This window comes from Neovison vison, chromosome 3 (genome assembly GCF_020171115.1).
Source record: "Neovison vison isolate M4711 chromosome 3, ASM_NN_V1, whole genome shotgun sequence".
NCBI lineage: Eukaryota > Metazoa > Chordata > Mammalia > Carnivora > Mustelidae > Neogale > Neogale vison.
The window spans coordinates 159544184-159566071 of NC_058093.1; the positions used below are offsets into that span (position 1 = coordinate 159544184).

The window sequence follows — 21888 nt, forward strand, 5'->3', positions numbered from 1 at the left end:
ATGCTTTCTACTACTGTGTCCCCAGTTCATCAGAGGAAATGTTTCTCTAGTTGTACTTCATGGAGAGGTTCTAAATTTTCTCTGCATCACTGCAGTTCGTACTGTAGGCCTACATCCAGCAGCTCGGGGAGGAAAGGCAGGCTCATGGGGTGGTTGGTGTGATTCCTGGGGTGTAAGGCAGAGCCATGTGCAGGACATTTTCAAGGAGAAAGGGACTCTGGCCCCGAGAGAGGGCTGTCCCAAGGCAGCATGGTGCCAGCACCCTCTCCAGGGAGGGATCCTTCAGACAGCTACTGTCCTCCCAGCCAGTGACCAGGAGGGATGTGTTGGGAGGGAGAAGAGCACAAGGGGCCTTCATAAAAGGAGGACGGGACCCATCCCCAGCAGTCAGAATTGGATAAGCAGTGAAACAAGGGTGCCTTCATTTCTCCTGAGCTGTAAGCTATTTTCTTAGGGTAAAACTTGTGGATTTATATACTTTTTTTAAAAAATTATTTGAGAGAGAACAAGAGAGGGAGAGAGCATGTGCATAAGAACAAGGGGAAGGGCAGGGGGTGGGGGGAGAGAGAGAGAGAGAGAGAGAGAATCTTAATTAGACTCTGTGTTGAGCATGGAGTCTGAGTGGGGCTCAATCCCACAACAATGACCTGAGCCAAATCCAAGAGTCAGATGCTTAACCGACAGAGCACCCCAGGAGTCCCCACCATCTTCCTAATTTATATTCCTAAGGAATAATGTTTTTAAGGGGGACATCTTGGTAGGAAAAGTAATCATGAAGTTCTCACTGTCCTTCCTCTGGTTTCGTTAGAAAAAACCAAAGCAGAAAAAGCCCACAGACAGTCCCAGGCCTGCACACACATGTGCACCAGCACACACGCAGACACACACACCACATGCAGCTGGAAAGGGTTTCCTCTGGCAAACAGCAACACTCTAGCCAAGGATCCAGCCACCAACATGGGGGCCTATGTGATGTGGCTCTTCCTCAGAGGGTAAATTGTAGATTTTCACATTGTGTTAGTTTCCTAGGGGGCTGTCATAACAATGTAACACAAACTGGGTGGCTTAAAGAGCAAAAATGTATTTTCTCCAGTGTGAGAGATGAGAAGCTTGATATCAAAGTGTCAGGGGGTGCCGTACTGTCTGAAGGCTCCAGAGGAAGGCCCTTCCGTGTGTCCTCGTACATTGGCTGCTGGCAATTCTGGGCACTCCTTGGCTAAGAGATCTATCTCTACACTCTGCCTCTGTCTTCACACAGCCATCTTACTCACATGCATGTGCAGACATTGTCTTCCCTCTTTGTGTGTCTCTTTTCCTCTTCTAAGGACATTGGTCATGTGGGATTATGGCCCACCTGAAGGACCTCATCATACCTTGACTGTATCTGCGAAGACCCTATTTCCAAATAAGGTCACATTTGCAGATATTCTTAGGGGTTAAGACATCAACATAACTGTATCCCTTCAAAGGGGACATAATACAACCCTTAGCAATCATCAACAAACCTTGTTCACTAAAGTCATCGCATAAACCAGCAGCTCTGTGTCGACCCCATCTTTTTCCTCCAGGATTTCCATAATATTTGACCAGGGTTTGACTCCTAGGAATAAAGGAAAAATCATTAAAAATGGCAAGTCAATGCTTCTCACCCAACTCGTATCGCAATTTATCCAAAGATGTATCACCCAATGATGGCAGCGTCTTTCAGTCACCAAATTTCAAAGTGTGACACTATCCTTAGAGTGAACGTCAATAATTTGTCAATAATATACCACATCATTCTCATCCATTTGAAAATGTTACTCTCTATTGTCCACATGGCTTTCGATTTGCCTGAAAATTCCCTTTATATTAAATATGCAATTTGAAAAAAATCCATTCCTGTACATTTCACTCTCTGAGCATGGAAACTCTTGATAAATACTCTTTGTATGTCTAGCAGCATGTTAGGTTCTGATCTCCTACAAGGAAAGGGGACATGGGAGATCTTCACATTCACTCAAACAGTGGACTCCCAAGAAATACCAGTGAAATCTGTCTAGCAAGCATTTCAAGAACAGAAGTATATTATCTCTATTCAAACCAGGTACAAATACTCTTTCAGCCTTAACAGGCTACAAACAACCCACCTCACCAAGAACCTGTCTTTAATACCTTGTCGGTGCTCAAAGAGTATTTGTGCCGATGGTCGCCGAGGGCCCAGCTCAAGAAGTGGCTCTTAAATGGGGCTGTGCAAGTGAAGACTCAGGGGTGGTTATTCCCTGGCTCCCAGAGACAGCAGCAGGAAAACCCATCACATTCAGGACTGCCAAGTCAAGGCCAAGGTCACAAAGGGAATATAAAATCTGGGCGCGATTTCCTATGTTTGAGATAAACATTTGAAGTGAAGTATTGCCTTGCCCTTGGCATGCTTGCTCTCTCTATAAAGATCTCAAAGGGATATTGCTTATTTTCGGTGGTAAAAGTAAATCCCGAAATATTGTAAAATCCGTGGCTTCCACATGCAGGTTCTTGGATGGGTTACCAGAGCAGATCTGCTGGTCTTAAGAACAAAGCTCCCTGAGGGCAGCGGTGACCTCTGTCTTATCTCTTCGCACAGTGTCTGGCACATAATAGGTCTGAAGAGTAAGCGGGGATTTTTGAGAGGGTATGAGGCGGGTTAAACTGGAGGTGTTTTTTGTTTTTGTTTTTTTTAAGATTTAATTCATTCATTTGAGAGAGAGAAAGAGTACAAGCAAGGGGAGAGGGAGAGGCAGAATGAGAAGCAGACTCCCTACTGAACCAGGAACCCAATGTGGGGCTCCATCCCAGGACCTGGAGATCATGATCAGAGTCAAAGGCAGACGCCCAACCATCTGAGCCACCCCGGTGCCCAGACTGGAGCATCTTTAAAAGAGCCAGAGGGCAAATGCACACATTAAGAGTCGAAAGGAGGTCAGGAGAATTTTAAAAAGGAAGAGGCACCTATTATATGAGGTCTGCTGGCTCTCCTCGGCAACAAACAGAAAGCCTTTCCTGGGGCAAAACTGCCCTGTTGGTCAGAACTAGGCAAGCTTCTCTAACCCTTTCTAACTCCAAACACAAATGCGTGACCCCTGCCTGCTAACTGCTAACATATCTCCTGGCTGATATTTACCATCAAACTATTCCGAAGTCCACACCTGTTCTACAAGCCCCAGCAAAGTAACTATTTCTGCCCTCATGACAGGCAATCTTTATGGTAAGGAGGTCTTGGGCCCCGCCGTCCAGGTGCTGTTCGAGCACCCCAGCCATTTCTCCTGTGTTTAGGACCAGCACAACTGGCACAGCTCACACTCTGCCCCCAACCTGAGCATAAAACATGGGTTCTAGAGGGTTACCCACATACAGTTACAAGGGAGACTGCGGGAGATAGCGTTGAAGCTAAGCATTTCCGATGGTCCTAGTGGACCCAGAATGGCTTTCCGGTTGCATGCTCTGGAGCCAAAGATGCCAAAGAGGCTGTAGGGAAGGAAAAGCCAACAAGCAAAGGCAGGTCCCAAAGAGAGGGAAGTGCAGCCAGACCATCTCCTCTCTCTCACCTACAGACGTACTCGTGTGCACGCCATTTAATCCTTTATAATGAACACACTCAAACACTGGCTTGATTTAGTCAAAAAATTAATCGAAACATGTGTTCTTCAGCTGTGGCATCTGATTACCTTTTAGGGACTTCAAAGCCTGGAAACTTGCATCTATTCCTACAATGTCGAGATGAATGTTTACTCTCCTTTGATTATCTTGGGGCCAGAAAATGGGAAACATTTAAAAGAAAGAAGATGAAGGGGAGGCATCATTTTGGGGCAACACAACAGCCTTGACAGGGTTCAAGCTGGCCCATGGGAAGCAGCGGGGGCTCAACTTCCAGGAGCTGCACCTGCTGGAATCAAATGGTCCAGGTCAACGACCCCTCCCCACCTCCGCTTGCTCTACATAGAGTGTGTGTATATCTGTGTGTGTGTGTGTGTGTGCGCGCACGCATGTGCGCACAGGGGGTAGTCCTGTGTTAGAACTGTAAACCATATGATCTGACCCCTCCACATAACAGAGAAAGAAACTGAGCCCCAGAGAACTGGAATGAACAGAGGCTCAGGGAATGCATCTGGATAGGAGTGATCGTGTCAACCTTGGAGAATCTCGGGAGCTGTCAGGGAGACAAAGCACTTTGCCTTTCCGCCTCAGCGCTCATGAAGTACATTAGGAGACGCTGATTTCCTTAACCGTAACCTCTGTCAGTCTCCAGCTCCTCCCCAGACACCAGCTCTCGGAGGAGAGGCTCCACGAGAGCCCGTTTTTCCCTCTGGTGTTTCAAGCACACGGTTGGCACTTAAATGTTTATTGAATAAATGAGTTTTATACGAAAAATATTTGGTGCAGTGTCTGTTACGTAACAGGCACTTGAATATCAAGTAGTTATTGTCACAGTGGCGGGTGACTGTGGTGACACCCACGCTTACCCAGCTGGCTTCTACACGCTCCCAGGCAGGGCCCCTCTCTCAGCCCAGAAACAAGCACAGGGCAGAGGATGCAATGCGTTCTCCCTCTGACTTTCCTTCCAGTCTCTGTGGTGATGGTTTCCCTCCAAAGAAAGATATTTAGCCCAATGCCTCGTATTCGAGGGGGTCTCACACTCCATCAGAAGGGCACCATGTTTTGTGTCTTTCTACAGAACTGACAAACACACTTAACACGTATGGTTCTGCCACAGAAAACCAGGGAAGCAGAGCTTGGGTTTTGTCACCTCACTCCCACCTTGCCCTGGGAGTGCTTCCCAGATCAACAGATCCTCGAGCAGAAGTCAGAGACGGAATGGCTCCAAGGATGGCTGGATTCACCTCCGCTGTTACTCATGTGTGATCAACACGTTTAGGAATGATGTCGTATCTCATTACTTCACAGCCCAGTGAAAACAGAACTTCTTCAAAAGCTGTGCTGACCCTCAAAACACTTGCTGACCCAAGTGCTGACTCGAGATTTAGGACTGAAATGTCAAAGTCAGTTCCCCAGGCGGGTCACTTGGCCCACTCTCTATCCGAGCGCCAAATCCAGAGAGTCAGTGGGAAGGGCACCTTCCCAGGGGAGCAGGGGGTTCGGTTCTCAACCAGTTTCCTGCCAACCCCCACAGGGACAGTCTCAGCGAAAGGGAGTCTCTGATGGTGGCAAAAGGACAGAGCAAGGCCCTTTCGTAGGCACCTGTCCACACTCCACGGCTTTTGTCTCCTCCTGCCACACCCTGTCCGCTAGGATGGGAAAGAGACCAGAAGGTGCCAGGAGAGAGGTGACCGAGAAGTTTGACTGTGGACTTGGGGACTGTACCATTCCCTGGACACGAGCGCTGGCCCACCTCTCCATTCCTGCCCCTGAGCAGACAGGCTGACTGCCTGGCTCAAAGGGGACATATTTCATTTTCCTTAATTTGTAGATAGTTACTAGTCCCTATGACGGTCTTAGACACCTCAGCTTCTCTCCCTGCTCCACGGCTGGCCCACTCCTGGCCAAGGGCGAACCATGTACACGCACAGGACGCACCCTTCTGGGTAACCCCCGTGCAGCGTGTGTTGTCTTTACAAAGCAACCAGACGAATCTGTTCTGGACTTCATTCACTGGAGGCAGAGCTAATTGTTGAGGACTCCCAGCTTATTGGTTTTCTTTGCTGGCTATTTAAATCTGACAGTTTTCATCATCCAAAAGAGTCCTTTCTAATAAAACAAACCAACCAACCCTGTCTACACTTCAGCACGCCCCATCCCCACCCCAGCCCACAGAAGAATGGATCTGAGGCCACTCAGAGGAGTAAAACAGTATGGCTTATTTAAACTTGTACACCGACAGACGTGCTCTGTTGGCCCTTAGTCACCCGGCACCTCCGTCTAGCCCTTCACCCAGCTGAGAGGGAGACAGAGAGCGGCTTCTAAACCAGCCAGGTGGAAACTCAGCTGGAGGGCACGGCGCTCCGTCCCATGCAGAGCACCATGACGTAGTGACATGCTTAATTCCATCACGGGGCTCAGGAACAATTTTCCTAGCAGTAAAATAGGATGATGTTATATGTATGCATTACAAAATCATGGCCAAGACCACACATGTCCACAGAGAAACATGCTATTGAACCACGTGATGGGCCATGTCTGAGTTTTTCCGTTTTTATTCAGCTGCAGGCGCTCAGTACCAGACAGATGGCAGCAGCCGCCAAGAAATTAAGAAATTGGATAGGCAAACCATCAAGTTGAGAAAACAATCCATTAGCTGCTGCTGCTGCTGCTGCTTTTTTTTTCCCCCCTAAACAAGTCGAGAAAAGATGGCCATTGCTTTGTCGTGAGAGAGACACTGAAGACGGCAGAGAGCCTCTGGCTGGGCTGATTGATGGGGTCTTAGATGTGGGTATGAAGCCCAGGATTATCACTCTTCTCCCCAACCTCCACCCCTTTAAACACACACACACACACACACACACACACACTTTCATAGAATGTGAAGTCTAGAGGAAATTCTAAACTCCCAACTCAATGAAGTTGAAGGAGGACCCCAAGGTCATGAGAAGGCTTATCCCTTAAATTCAGCCCCCATGAAAAGGGTTCATAAGTTACGTGAAATTTAGGACAGGAGAACAAGAAGTCCATTAACTGTCCTAACGTAACCCCCAGAGTTGGGGGATGGAGTATGATCCTCCCCAGGACCAATAAAAGGGTCTGCCTCACTGTCTTCCCATATACCACACTTTGGCCCTAAACCTCATTAACTGACCCCGGAAACACAAACCCTGGTGTCTGAGGAACTGATGGACTTCACTAAGGATTCTCAGCTGGCCCCATAATCTGCTCTTGGCCATGAGAGATTTAAACTGAGGCACCAGATGGAAACACACTGTGGCAGAAACACACAGGCCCGCCCCAGTCTGCGATCCATCTTCCAGATTCACGGCCCCTGTCCACACATGAGGGGGTGTCTCTCTCAAACCCCCCTCCCCATGCACAAGCCTGGAGTTACCTCTAGCCTGCCATCTACCATGCTTCGGGCTGACATCTGCTGGTGCATTCATGGGAAACGTATGGGAGCTCAATTTATGGCCCTGGATGACTTTCATTAGCTTATCTGCAAACTGTCAAAGTAACTAGTGAGCTACTTTCTTTCACCTTTGGATTCAGCCCTGGAAGGTGGGTCTCAGCAATGCTGAGTCAGAGATACAAATGGTTTGAATCAAAGAGTGCTATCTAGGCCCCTTGTTTTTGACAGTTGTACGTAGGCTGATTTGTGCATAAGTGTGTGCCCAGAGACACATACACGAAACTGTAAGGAAATATACCAACATGTTAACAATTATTTCTGTCTGGTGAGACTAGAGGTGATTTGTTACGGTCTCTTTTATACTTTTTCCCCAATTATTCTACAGAGAGTATTACCGTTATAAAAAGAAAGAAAAAGTTACCAAGTTTTTGTTCTTCTTGCGTCTTTGAGGGGAGGACAGTAGCAATAACAAACCCCCAATTTTTTTTAAAAGGACAAAACCAAAACCTCCTAACATTTTAGCTTCAGGCTTCACAATATTCTAGGGCCCACAGCAGGTTACACACTAAGCCAAATCCAAAGTCCTGTATGGAAGGCCTGCCTGCCGTGGGCCAGCTAAGTGCTGGGACCGTAAGAGGAGAACCAAAGATCTGGCCTCCATCCAGCAGGGCGCACACTCATGGGAAAGCATCAGTGACAACAACAGAGCAAAGAAGGGGTCATAGGGGGGGTCTGAGTGACTGACCCATCCTAGGGTAGGGGTCATTCAGGCCAGGTGGGACGTGGGGGTGGCAGGTGGACAGGGGCTGGATGCTTAAGGATCAGTTGCAGGGTGGGGACCTAATGCTGCAGGCATTGGGAAGCCACTGGCAGGGAAACAATATAATCAAATTTGTGTTTTAGAAGAATCTGCTGATCGCAGAAGTGAGGGATGCCAGGTGACTGTGGAGAGGGCCCCCAGTAGGGGGGTATGAGATGAAGGGAAGGAAGGGAGAACATTCACGGAACTTCTAAGGGTCAGTGCTGATAAAGCTTGTGTGAGCGGAGTGAAGAAAGGAGACAGAGCGACCGGGACAAAATGGGAAAGGGGAGAAGGAGCTGGTTCTCTGGGTTCAGTGGAGGGGTTAGGGACAGGGCATAAATATAAGCTTGGGTCGGACCTGACCTGGGTAAGCCCACGAATGCTTTTCTTTGCACTGTTGAACCGTGTTCCATCTCTGATCGCCGTGTGCTTACCATCTAAAAAAATACGTTTCCAATAGCAGGGAGTCCACACAAAGGGAATTCTGTTCATTCTCAATCCTGTTTCGAACATGTTAAAAATGGGAGTCTGCCTCCAGCGGACATGCCCACCTTGATGGAATAGTGGGTGTGACTACTTACCCCTTTTGGTGTCCACAGCAGAGACAGCCTGGATTAGAAGAGGCGCATTCGACTCGGAGTACTCCACAAACACGAGCAGCAGCTTCAGGGCTGTCTTCACCACCAGCCGGAACTGCCCAGAGAACAGAAGAGCATCACGCAGCTGTGGACGCCTGCGGGCACCCGAAGGCAGGCTGGCCCCCCGCGCTTGCTTTGGCCTGGGGAACTCTTCTCTGCGGGCACACAGATTCCTTTGCCGGATGCGTCAGGAGCAGGAATTAATATTAGCTCCATTGCACAGATCAGGAAACTGAGGCACAGACTATCCTGCTCACGGCCGGAAACAGAACCAGAATTCGAACCCAGGGCCTCTGGCTCCAGAGCTCATACCCTGGGGTCTCTTGACAGACAAGGTAGCCCTTCCCAAGGCAGGGGCTTCGTTTTATCCAGAGTAGAAAGCTGTGAGGTAGGAACCATCACAACTCTCATTTTTCCGGTAAGGAAGCAGGCGCAGCAAGGTAAAGGACTTGCCCAAAGCCACACCACAGAGCTGAGGGAAGCAGGAATCTGAACCAAGTCCCGTCCTCCTGGGCCCAGGGCACAGCATTCGTGAGGAGCCACCCACAGCCCAGTGGCCTCCTGTCATACAGGCTGCAGGTTACGCACCCAGAGAAATCCCTGAGCCTCTCAGCTGAAGCTTCGCCAGCCCTGGGGGGTACCTGTGGCAGCCTTGGGGGAGGGGGTTTTCTAGGTCACTCCCCCTCCCCATTCCCCCAGGTGATGCTGCCACAATTCAATTCATTATCTATAGTCTCCCTTCCCAGACCCCTGCCTGCCAAGAATCTCCTCCCAAAGGAACTCACCCACCAACTGTCTCCTGGAAATGGGTTCGAATTATGCATCTGAGAAAGGAGAAGCTTACTCTGGGCTACCATCCCGCCCTAGTCATTTGCTTGGCAATGTCCCACCCCACATAAAGTAACACCTTCGGGAAGGGGGGGTGCTATTCTGCATCATGGCAGGACCCAGAACCTCATTTGGCATGGAGTGGGCTCTGCGAGCTTTGATCCCTGAATGAATGAGTGAGTTAGTGACCAGTCAGTGCACGACCCCTCATCTCCATCTCCTTGGTCGTGCGGAATCAGCTCCAGGTTCTCCATCTGCAACCCATGGAAGACCAGGGCCTCCCGGAGGTGACAACTCACAGCAAAACACTAGGGACACATGCAGATTTCACAAAGACCTTGGAGCACACCCCACAGTGAACAGTATCAAAACATCCCCCATATGAGGTCATCTCCCCAACGTCATGCAAACACGTCGACTCAACCCCCTTGCCCTTGCTCCTCTGGCATACTTCCCTACTCATCTCTCTTCTCCTTGACTCCACATCCCTCTCCAGCCACTGCCTTGGCTCTCAGCTCCCTTTTACAGAAAAACTCCTCCAAAGGATTGCCCCACTCCCTGGCTCCTCTTCCTTACTTCCCACAGACTCCTCGACCCAACCTGACAGAGCTTACATCACCATGGAGCAAATTAAATTTCTCCTTGTAGGGTTGCCAATGGCCTCCATGTTGTCAAATCCAATGGCTGCTTCTCTGCTCACGGCAGGCCCCAACAGCACAGGACACAATCGCTCCCTCCAAGAACAGTTTCCTGTCACCATGGCCGAACCCAGTCTCCGACCCACGTGGCCACTTTTTTGCTGGCTCCTTCCAGGGTGCTCGACCTTTACGTGGGGGAAGGCCTTAGCGTTCACTCCTGCATTTTTTCCTTCTCTTTCCATATCCTCTCTCTAGGTTGTGTCCAACCAGTCTCTTGGGTTTAAATTCTATCTATGGCTCAAAGGTCTGACCAAGCTCCTGGGCTCTGACTCCCACATGACCCCTGACATCGCTACTCATATGCTAACAAGCACCTCAAATTCAGGCGGCCAGAAGAGAACCCTTGATCCCCCAGGTGCTCATTCCATCCCCCCTGCCATCCCAGCCTGTTCCCTCCACTCCCCGTGTCAGCGCCAGGTCCCGCCACACACTGAGCGGCCATGGCGGGTAACCCTGCACTTTTCTCACCGGGGCCCCTCCATGATCGTACTGAGGACAAGGAGCACCTTGGGCTTCTGTGCTTACCACCGGAGGAATTCTTTAGAGGGCTCTAAGCTCTTTAGAGGGTTTTTACCTGCATAACTTGAGCCCCGCATTCAGTCCTCTGCTCCCAAACTAGGAACAGACTGAATTCCAGAATATTTTTTTCACCCACAAGGTTGGGGGTAGAGGGAGAAGGCAAGCCATAATGAACTGTTCTATCTTTGTATGTTTAGAGCCGTAGACAGTTCTTCAAGTAAATAAAACAACCTAGCAAGCCCGGGCAACTTCCTCCGTGGGCGGACTATTACAAAGTATGTTAAGCCTTCTCAGTGCCTTCCTGGGCAAGATCCTGGCTGGTGCCCACCCCACTCCTCCCATGAGCTGGTCTCAGCGGGGGGCCCCCCTAGTGCCCCTCTCCTCAAGATTCTTTCTGAGCATCTCTGTGGTCACAAGATCTTGGGCAACACAGTCCCAGGGATTTGCTGTTTTCCAGCAAAGTCTTTTTTTATTGGTCTCAACATGTCTATTCATGTCTGCTTCTCCTTTGCTGTAGAGGTTCTGTTTGGAGCACTTTTGGCATTGTATTTTTATTAAAAAAAAAATCCCAAACTCTTCTGCTTCATGATTTTAGGCTTCTATTGAGTCTAAGTTTACATTTATGTGTGTTTGGAAGCCTTGCTATCTGAAATTAACAAACATGTTGGATAGTTAAACTACTTTAGAAAAAAGAGCAGAACACGAATTTATGGAAATGCATGGTACTAATTGCAAGCATGTCCTAACTAATCATCAAATATGTCCAGCAGGACTCCTCCCCAGAAATACCTTATTAGCATTACTGTAGAGACTTGAAAGTAATAAAAGCACATTACTTTAAAAAGGTTTCTACATCAACCCTTATTTATACAGAAATCATTTAATTTGATGCCCACAAGTATCTGGAATGCAGTCAAAACCCTCCAGAGCCTTGGAACAGCCACAGCGGAGGCCACACACCCATTCCTCCAAGTCCAAACACGCTGCTCATCACAAAGCTCTTAAAAATCCGCATTTGGAGCCATCATGCTGATCTGAGACCCATTCCAATAGGAATGGTGAAGGAGGTTGCCAGCCCGTGTCCACTGGGAAGGGACAAACCACAAGACAGTGACAGACTGGAGAGGCAGGGCCCGCATGGCAGCAAGAGGAAGGACCACAAATGAGGAAGGTGGGGGCAAGCTGCACAGGGGACAGCACACACCCCATGGCCCGGCTCTGCCACTGAAGGCTCCTCCAAGGGACAAGGCACTGTTCCTCCAAGGTGAACTGCTAGATTTTCAGCTCTGCCCGGTGCTCCCTCATGTTCTAATGACAGGTTTCACTGCCATGACTTACAGGCTCCAACACAGGCCCATCTGTCTGCACCGAAGGAAAGTCCACAGGAATTGATTCTCATTCTGAAGTACATGGATCACATGAGAACAGAGAGTGACCAGTCATAAAACAGTTCAGGGAGTACAGGGCAAAAAGGAGTCAGTCTCAGAAGCAGTGGTACAAGGCCAAGCAGGCAAACCCCTCCCATCTGGAGGGTTCTGAGGGGCCACCTGCTAAAGACACTGCAGAAGAAATTCAGAACCTGGGCAGTGGTAGAATGGCTGACCCCTTTTAAGGTCCCTCCCATCCCAAGAGGCTGTGCTGCTGCTTTCAACAGCTTCGAGTGCTTTCCAGACAGCCAGCATCCATCAGGGTTCTATGAGGAGCTGACACACTCGTGGTGCTGGCTTCACGGAGATGGTCATCTCGCTGCTGAGACAGCACTGAGCGTACCTCCACACACCACAACTAGCGTTCTCTGTACGAGAAGCCCTCCAAACCAGGCTGCTGAGGACAGAGAGCACTTGCCAGTGGGCAGGAAGCGTCAGTAGAACAGGCGTGGAGCTGATCCAGCTGCGGGCTCCCATGGAAGAGAAAAGCCCGAGTGACAGCCCTCGGGTCTGCGCTCCCACAGATAATGCCACTCCCTGTGGGCTAGAGGAAACACGTGGGGTCCAGACTCAGCCTCGGAGCCACACGTGCCCTGCGTTACATGTAATTACATTCTAGGGAATACTAGTATTCTATTTTAACACTAGTCCATTATAATAAATTATACTTTATATTGCTCTAAAACATGTAGCTAAATCACAGTATTTAACGGGACTCCGAGACAACCCCTTTGTTATGAGGGCAGGGCAAGAACGCGCAGCCAGCTGCGAATTGTGTTTCTCTTAAGTGTTTAGCACACTTCGGGGGGCCACTGGGCTGCGTTTTCCTTTCTGTTGCAGCTATCATTTTGCACTCCGATCTTACTCAGAGAGGCCATGAGTCTTCAGAGGAACAGAGATGCTTTTGACCAAAGGATGTAATATTTGTCGGGTCAAGCCTCAGTCTGGGGACTGAGCCTCCGGATTCCATAAACAACATAGGGATCTGATGTCGCCTCCGTGCCAGGGAGGCGGAGCCCGAGGGAGGGGAGGCAAGATACTGTCAACATAGCACTCTACCTTTTTTATTTTTTTAAAATTTTCTGGGCCAACCCACAGTAAGAATGTGGCCTCGGCTGGTACAGAACCGGGTATCTGGGTTTTAAATAAAATGTAACTACCAGATGTATGGAAAAGGAATAAAAGCCAGTTTCTGAATAATCTTGCACATTAGAGCAAACTGGAACGCCCTTCATGTTTTATTGTACTTAGAGAAACACAGGAACTATACTTAGAAGGTCAAATATGCTGCTTATTAAGAAGAAATAAAGTATTCCAAAAAAAATCTACGAATTCCTACTCTTCTTCTAAAAATTCAACAAGCATAAAAAGAAAACAATTTCCAAACCTCAGGATTTAAATTACAAAGGAAGTTAGAAAAACATGCTTCATTCTATTTGTTTCATTTTCCACTAAAATGTATAAATATATGTTCTAGAAGTGGATGCTGGTTATTAAAGCTGAATTAGAAATTGGTAAGGTAGGGGCGCCTGGGTGGCTCAGTGGGTTAAGCCGCTGCCTTCGGCTCAGGTCATGATCTCAGGGTCCTGGGATCGAGTCCCACATCGGGCTCTCTGCTCGACAGGGAGCCTGCTTCCTCCTCTCTCTCTCTCTGCCTGCCTCTCTGCCTACTTGTGATCTCTCTCTGTCAAATAAATAAATAAAATCTTTAAAAAAAAAAAAAGAAATTGGTAAGGTAGCTGACATAAGGCTTTGCCACACTGTTCACCAGCTTACCAGAACTAAGAATATACTGAGTATTTTAACAACAGCAAAGAGCCAAGTGACTAAAGACACTTACTTTTAAGACCTTCTCATTTAAATTCTTTATTCCAATGACATATCCTTAAGCTCAGAATTCCTGAGCTCAGAACGAGCCCTGAAGCTTTTGTAACTGCTTATCCAACAGTCTAACAGATGCCTCAGACCCTGAATCTATCCCCTTTGAAGACACTGTCTGCAAAATGAGATAGGTTTGGTCAGAATTCAAGTGTGGGCCCAAGAGATGACATGAGTACAGAACTCTGGGCTGTGGCATTGCAGGTACCTGGTGTGGGGGGTGGGGGGAGGAGCACAGAGACCAGGTGTGGCACATCTGCCAGGACTGGAAGTCACCTGCCCCAAAGCCATGTGCTGTGGCCTCAGGGCCTGATGGCCGATCTGCTTATGACCTGACAGAATTTGCAGAACGGGAACCAAACTACATTTGTGATTTAGGTAGTAACCAAGTATGAGTCTGGGAAGCCCTTAAGCGTTTACTAGTTAGTGGAGAGGACACCTTGCAGGACGGAACATACGGCAGAGTTTTTGGTGATGCTTAAATATCATCAGAATATAAAATGTTACAAAGGAATATTTTCTATTGAGATAAAATTCTGGGGTTTAGCCGGAGGTTTGGGTCAGGTCAGAAAATACCCACTTTGCTAACTTTCCTCTAGGACCCTTCATGTAATTATGAGGAGTTTGTTGGTAACAGGTAAGACAGATCCAATCTGCTATTGTGAACTAAGGAATACGAAAAACCTCTGCACTTAGCCACTACCTTGGAGACCATGCTGGTAATATTTAAAACATGAAGGTGAGAAATCAGCCAGGTTGGGTCCTTGTCTGGTTAGTGACATCCCCATTCTCAGATGCAAAGTCCCGTGTTCGAGAAGGCTACCCAACGTGTCCCACGACTCATTTCTGAAGAAACTCAAAGGAAAACACAAAGGCCAATTGAATTCTTTCCACTGTACTAGAAGGAACCCCATCTTTCCCTAAGGTGTAAAAACTTAAGCCTTGGGGAAATGAGACAAATATGTTCTTATGAGCTAGATTCAAGGCTAGAGAGCTTTCCTAAAGGAATCATCAGCCCTGGAAACCTGACAGAGGACAACTAAGCCTAAGGGATGGCACATGTGAATTCATGAGAGTTTGACAGCTTAGGGTGGGTGGAGGAGGACTGGCAGGTGAGCCTTGGCAGGTGGGAGCCGCTGAGCAGTGCCACGAAGGCATCCCTGAGCCTGCAGGGCCACTCCCAGGTCGACTCCCAGAAGCATACACTTCATTGGGTTCCCCTGACCATCCAGCTCCCCTAGAGCACTCTGTGCTGAGGAACAGTGCACACGCTCCCCCAGGGTTTCTGCATCCTCCCAAATATTCTTATTAGAACCACCCGTTTCTAGCCTCTTCAGTTCCCCAAACACAGCAGCTAGTCCTCGACCCAAGGTCGTACCAGGGCAGAAGGGTCACAGTCCCACCCCCTGCTCCGGTTTCATGGGGATCTTGCCTAGGTCAACTAGTAAGGTACTATCCTCATTTATCAACAAGCCTCTTGGGAGTTACGGTTCCTATCACAAATCAGCTCCCTGCAGTGGATCATCTCAGAGGAGACTGAATGAGCTCCTGTCCAGCCCTGTGTCTGGAGACCCATCCTGGACCATAGGGTCCCTCAGCATCCTGGCTCCTATAAGGTCTGGTTCGAATCTCTGGTCTCTCCCCCCGACATCTTCCTAAAATAATATTGAGTGAAATTATTTCTTCTCTTCTTTTTTTTTCTTTTTCTTCCACTGAGATTATCCTTAAATGAGGCATCCAAGGGATCACATAAATCTATGTAGAAGTATTTATCTTAAGTATCTTAAGTATCTTCAATCTATATAGAAGTATTTCAGGCAATTTTGACATTTTTTGTATTTCTAAAGTTTTATACGAAGAGAATATTACTTTTGTTTGTTTTTTTAATTTTTTTCCTATTTATTTATTTATTTATTTAAGATTTTATTTATTTATTTGACAGACAGATCACAAGTGGGCAGAGAGGCAGGCAGAGAGAGAGAGAGGGGGAAGCAGGTTCCCTGCTGAGCAGAGAGCCCGATGTGGGACTCGATCCCAGGACCCTGGGATCATGACCTAAGCTGAAGGCAGAGGCTTTAACCCACTGAGCCACCCAGGTGCCCTACTTTTTTTTTTTTTAAGAGGGAAAAATTTTTTAAAGACTTTATTTATTGGGGTGCCTGGGTGGTGCAGTGGGTTAAAGCCTCTGCCATCGGCTCAGGTCACGATCTCAGGGTCCTGGGATTGAGCCCCGCATCAGGCTCTCTGCTCAGCGGGGAGCCTGCTTCCTCCTCTCTCTCTGCCTGCCTCTCTGCATACTTGTGGTCTCTGTCCAATAAATAAATTTTTAAAAAAAAAAGGACTTTATTTATTTATTTGACAGAGAGAGTGAGAGAGCACAAGCAGGGCGGACAGTGGAGAGAGAGAGAGGGAGAAGCAGACCCCCCACCAAGCAGAGAGACCAATGCAGGGCTTGATCCCCAGACCTCAGGACCATGACCTGAGCCAAAAGCAGATGCCCAATCATCTGAACTACCCAGGCGCCCTGCGACTATTACTTGTTTGATCATGACAAAAATCACTGAAAATTCTAAAAACCCCAAGTCCCCATCCCTGCTATCAAGAAACTAAGCAAGCAACAGAACCAGATTTAACTCAGTGTTGCAATTCTATAAATCACACCAATCAATATGTTAAAAACTTCCATGGAAAAGGGGGACAAGGTGCATGAACAGATGAGAAATTTCAGGGGAGGGAAACTAGAAAGGGTCAGATGTTAGAAACAAATGTATGTTAGAAACAAAAAGGATTGTAAAAGAGATGAAGAACGTATTTCCCAAGTTCATCCGGAAGACTCACACAGCTGAGCAAAGGATAGGTTAACTTGATAAGTCAACAGAAATGGCCCAAAATGCAACAGAGGAAAAGAGAGTGAATCAGTTTTATCCATGCAAAGCATATTTTTATGTCAATCACAGGCAACATTTTAAGAGCCTAAAACTTCCTCTTCCTGGACAGAAGCCAGATGCAAGGACATCTTAACTAGCATCCTTCTGAAGGTAAAATGATTCTAATGAAGGCGCACAATCCTCATTTCCTCATGTGCGGATCCAAAGATGCAGAGATTAAAAACCTTGGAAAATTCTGCACCTCAAACAATGGTATGTCAGATGTTCCCCTAGAGTGAGAACAGGAATCCAGATAATGACTTCTCAACATGGCAACTCTATTTCAGTTTTTACACTTGAACCTGTTAATGAACATGATCCCTCATGATGCTAAGAAGTGAGCAGAATATTTGCCGTCCTGAGATTTTACAATGTAGACACCTCAAACAAGGCAAAGTCCCAATTTTCAGAAAATGGATTACCAGTGAAGTAGAAAATTGATATCCCACACTTTATTAAACCCTGTATTGATCCCTGGCAATGTGCTCCGAAGGCTTTCTGGATGAATGTCTTATAAGCACTTAGAAAAAAGAAGGAAATCCCTGGGACCAGCAGTTTCCAGGTAAGCAGGTTCTGGCAAGCAGAGCCTACCTCCCTTTTCGAAACAGGAAGTTGGTAGGAGTTGTGGGGAAAGAGAGGTTAGCTCACAACATAGGGTGCTTGTGTGCAGACACAGTAATCAGTGGTTTATATATTCTTCACTATTATTTCCTTCCCCATTTTACAGATTATTATCCTCATTCTATAGATGAAAAAACAATCCACCCAAAGGATCACACAGGTGTATCTGGTCTCAGAGATCTGCACTTACCTGCAGATGTAGCGTACCTTGACTTTGGCCTTAGAACTCCATGAAGAAATGAGGTTGGATATCAGAGTCTGGTGCCTTCCACTAACTGCACCAAAATGGCCCTAAAATGACTGAAAAGTGTCAAGCTGCAAGCTTATGCATTCCTTGCCTATATCGAAATTTTGGTGAATGACAAATAAGCTCTGCTTATTAAATGTATGTTAAATAAAACTAGAATTAACAATTTACGTAATATATGGCCAAAGGAAAATGCAAAATAATCTTGAGGCCAGAACTCTGACCTGATATCAACAGGAACAAACACAAAGGGCTGCATTTAGGTGGAAATCACAGAGATGCAGAATGAAAGAAACTAGCAAATAAGGATGTATAAGAAAAACAAAAACAAAACTCCTGGGAGGTTTAGGGCATTATCAGTCTAATGTGAGCCAGCACCCAGGGCTGTTGCGGAAAAGCCTCAAGAATCGAAAGTGAGATCTGTGGAAGAAGGATGCTGTATCCAGTGTTCTGAGGAATTGCAAATTATGTTGTCAAGGACTATCTGCGGAAGCCATCAAGCTTAGCTTGGACAGAATGATATGATAATGGCCTTTCAATGCTCAAAGAGCTTCAAGGGGGGAACTGAGGTTGTGTTGCTCCCAACAGTAGTGCATAGTGTTTGATTAATATCAGAAAGGTGGACACAGGTCCCAGGAAGGAAAGCTTCCCACCCATTCCAGGGCCCAGCAATGGCGTCCCCTCTGCCTCTAAAAGGATCAGGAAGGAGGCTGGTGAATATCATGTCTTTAACTGGACTTTGCCATCTCTCCAAGGCCAGGGTTCTGTCTGATGCTCTGTAACTCAGAGAGAGCTTCCAATCTCACTCCCATGGGGGGGGGGCATCTGCACGAATCATACAGCAATGGCATGCCAGTGACCTGAGACCACAGGGCTCTCTGCATCTCCTCTCCTCTTCTTGGAGCAATGGATACCATGGAGGCACTGTCTCAGCCCTCCTTGTGGACATGACCTTCACCTCAAAACCAGTGTGTCAAAGCCTTCCTGCCAATGAATCTCAATATCCAACTTCTCTCTTCTCGCCAGAGGCCATACCAGATTCCTGGCTGCCCACACTCAAAACTGTGACCCTATCTTCGATTCCCACTTTCATGCATCCATAAAGAGAAACCCAAACCTAGGAGGCTTTTCCAAAAAATGTCCCCATATTTCCATTATTCTGTTTCTATAGCAACTTGTGACCAGGTGTCACCATCTCACAATTCTGACAGTGTGCAAGCATGCCTGTCCCCACCCATGACGAAAGAGGCCCAGAGATCGGTGATCGGCCCCCTGGGGCACAGCTGAGAAAAATTAGATTCCACGGCACGGACAGAAAAATGGAGACAGCGGGGTGAGCCAAAGTGGACAGTCGTCCAGAGAGTGCAGATTCCATGACGGCATCTGGAGGCATCCCTGGAGAACCCACAGGAGGTGGGGGCCCCTGGGGCCTCCCCGATGGGCCAGAAGGGGATCCACAGAGAGAGACAGACTTTCCGTGTTGGAGTGACACAAAGTCAGGCTGTACAAGCTGAATCATTTCACCCCAATTAATCAGACTTCCAGATGTATGAAGAAGAAAAAAACCCATGCTGGGTGAGTAGTCATGGGACGGACATGGGCTTCTTACCTCTGCCTGGGGAGCTTAAAGATGGGCCTGTGTAAATATAATGAAACACTTTATTGAAAACACTTTTTTCCCCTTTCTTTTAAAAAAGTGATTATTTGGCTGCAATTGCCTCATTTTCTCCTCTGGCTAGGAGTCTCAAATATCTGAAAATATGCATTGCACAATGAGCCCCTGGCAGGCTGCAAAATCACATCTTGTTGCCTTTCATGGAAGGAAAATGAAGAATTATGAAAACAGAATGACAAAGTTTCTCTAACCCAAGATTTCATGCATCAGCTCTGTCCCTGTTTAAGGCAAAAGAACAGGATCTTAAGGCAAACCTGGGTTCTGAGAAATCAGATTTAGTCAAAAGAAATCCCTAGGGTCTGATTTCTTAATGTGAATGGGGGAAAGCCTATGTGTAAAGAGGGGATAGAAGCTTCCTTCTCAAGACCTAAGGGTTTCAGGTTGGTACAGCCATGCTTCTTGAAGATTCCTCGCTACCCAGGCATGGGGGTTGGGGGGAATGTCAGGGGACACCACCACTGTTTTGCAAATAAGAGGTGATATCATGAGAATTACAGCAAACGTCAGTTTCATGACTGCTGCCACTGTTGACTTTCAACCACTGGCCCAGAACCGAGCACACCATGGGGAACAGAGCGATACTTTCATCTGACATCACAGTAAGTGGACACGGGCAGCAGGTGTCCCCACAGTTCCCTCTCTCACAACACGGTAAGCTCCAAGGCTCAGGCTGATCATTGGCTCTATTTTCTCACCTTCACAGTGACCGGATCAGGGTTGAGCTCAGAAGCCAGAGACTATTAGGGACCCTCCTTTGGGAAATGAAAGATGGAGAACAAACCAGCACTGAATCCACAGCTGGGAAGGAAGAGATCACTCCACCCGAGACAGAGAGCCCGGGGAGAGATGCCCAGGGTCACAAATATCCATGTGCTGGACAGGAAAAGGAGGCTGGGGAGGCGAATTCCTACACACTCATTCTTGAAGACTTTTAATTTTATGATTTCTCCATGTTATTTAGAAAGACAATAAGGAAGTACTTTTTTTTTAAGATTTTATTATTTATTTGACAGAGAGAAAGAGAGAGAGAGAGAGTGTGTGTGTGTGCACGCATGAACAAGGGTGAGGGGCAGAGGGAGAGGGAGAGGCAGACTCCCCACTAAACAGAGAGTCCGGTGCGGGGCTCGATCCCAGGACCCTGGGATCATGACCTGAGCTGAAGGCAGCGGCTTAATTGCCGGAGCCACCCAGGCACCCTAGGAGATGTCCCTTCAATTCCCAAGAAACATCGACATGATGGTGCTGAAACACAGTACACTCTGAGCCCTCCTCTCATCTACAGAGCAGAGAAATTATTTCTGTTCGGCCTGTTTCCTTTTTCTCTTTTTCTTGTCCTGCCCTGGGATCTCTCCTCTCACTTTTCTCCATCTCCCCCCTTTATCTCGGTGCCTTTCTCTCTGCGTGCTCCCTTTCTTCCTCCCGTCCCATCACCTAGATTTTGCCTTCACTCTAGGCCCCTTCCTGCTGATGAGCAACTTGTGACTCTCACGTTTCCTACTTTAAGTATGTTAGGTTTTATTTCCCTTTAGAAATAGGACTGGCTATTGGTGTTTTATCACAGTTGTAATAAAGCTACAAAGATTTCTTTTTCTGGAGGGAGGGGAGGGGCAACAGGAATGGGAGAGAGAATCCTAAGCAGGCTCCAGACCCAGCGCAGAGCCGTACTTGGGCTTTGATCTCACTACCACAAGATGAGGACCGGAGCCGAAATCTAGAGTCCGACGTTCAACCGACTGGGCCACCCAGGCGCCCCCAAAGATTTCTTTGTCTACCACATATACCAAAAGTCCATTTCTACTGCAGAATCTCCTTCTATCTCCCTAGAATGTGGGGTCTTCAAAACCAACCAGAGAGCCTTGGGAAGGGAGCAGCTTCCAAAAGAATATGAAGGTTGGGGAAGGCTCCCAGCATGAGGAAAGAACAGAAAACACTGAAATAAGAGAAAATACATAAATCTTCCCTCAGCCTGGCTAAATCAACCAGGCAAAGACAGCATTTCATTCAGCATCTAAGGTCTCCCACAGCAGGGGGTAAATAGAGTCATTTCTATTTTCCATAGAAAACAAAGCCAGAGAGAGAGAGAGAGACAGAGAGAGAGAGAGAGAGAGAAGTTCGTCAGTCTTCTGAGAGAAACTATGTTATTTCTATTATGAAATGGGATGGGGAGATCTATCAACAGTAATATGAGGAAAAGGAAAACTGAGAGGGAGATGTTAAGTGTCAACCATGGATCTGGGATCCAAGCAGTCCCACATATCAGAGCCACACACAGAGAGAAGGCCCTCCCCATTCTACAAGGGCGCCATCACCAGGACTCTGGAAGTCTGTAGGGAACATAAACCTCAAACAGGATCCATTCTCAAAGTCAAATCTGGGCTGAGCACGCACACCTGAGGTACAGCAGAGTCTTTGGGAAGCAGGTAATGGGAGAGGTTGGGCTAAGGAATGGGACTCGCCACCAGGAGCTAGAGGCTAGAGCACACCAGCCCTGACAGGTTTGCCAAAGTGGGTATGGGAGCAAGTATGGGGATGGGGAAGTCTGGGCTGCCCCCGTGCTCTCCAGGGGCACCCAGAACATTATGTTGATTCTGTGACATGTGTAAG

At 47.6% G+C, this 21888-nt stretch overlaps 1 protein-coding gene across 6 annotated transcripts in view; it reads right to left on the reverse strand.

Moving 5' to 3' along the window:
• The window catches only part of FHOD3 (formin homology 2 domain containing 3), a 456738-nt gene that overhangs the window by 167040 nt on the left and 267810 nt on the right, over positions 1-21888 (reverse strand). For all 6 annotated transcript variants that reach the window (XM_044243141.1, XM_044243140.1, XM_044243139.1 and 3 more), the window contains 2 exons: positions 8408-8519; positions 1506-1600 (listed from right to left, as the gene is read on the reverse strand). In XM_044243141.1, coding sequence (XP_044099076.1) covers positions 1506-1600; positions 8408-8519 — 207 coding nt within the window. The remainder of the gene's footprint in view (positions 1-1505; positions 1601-8407; positions 8520-21888) is intronic.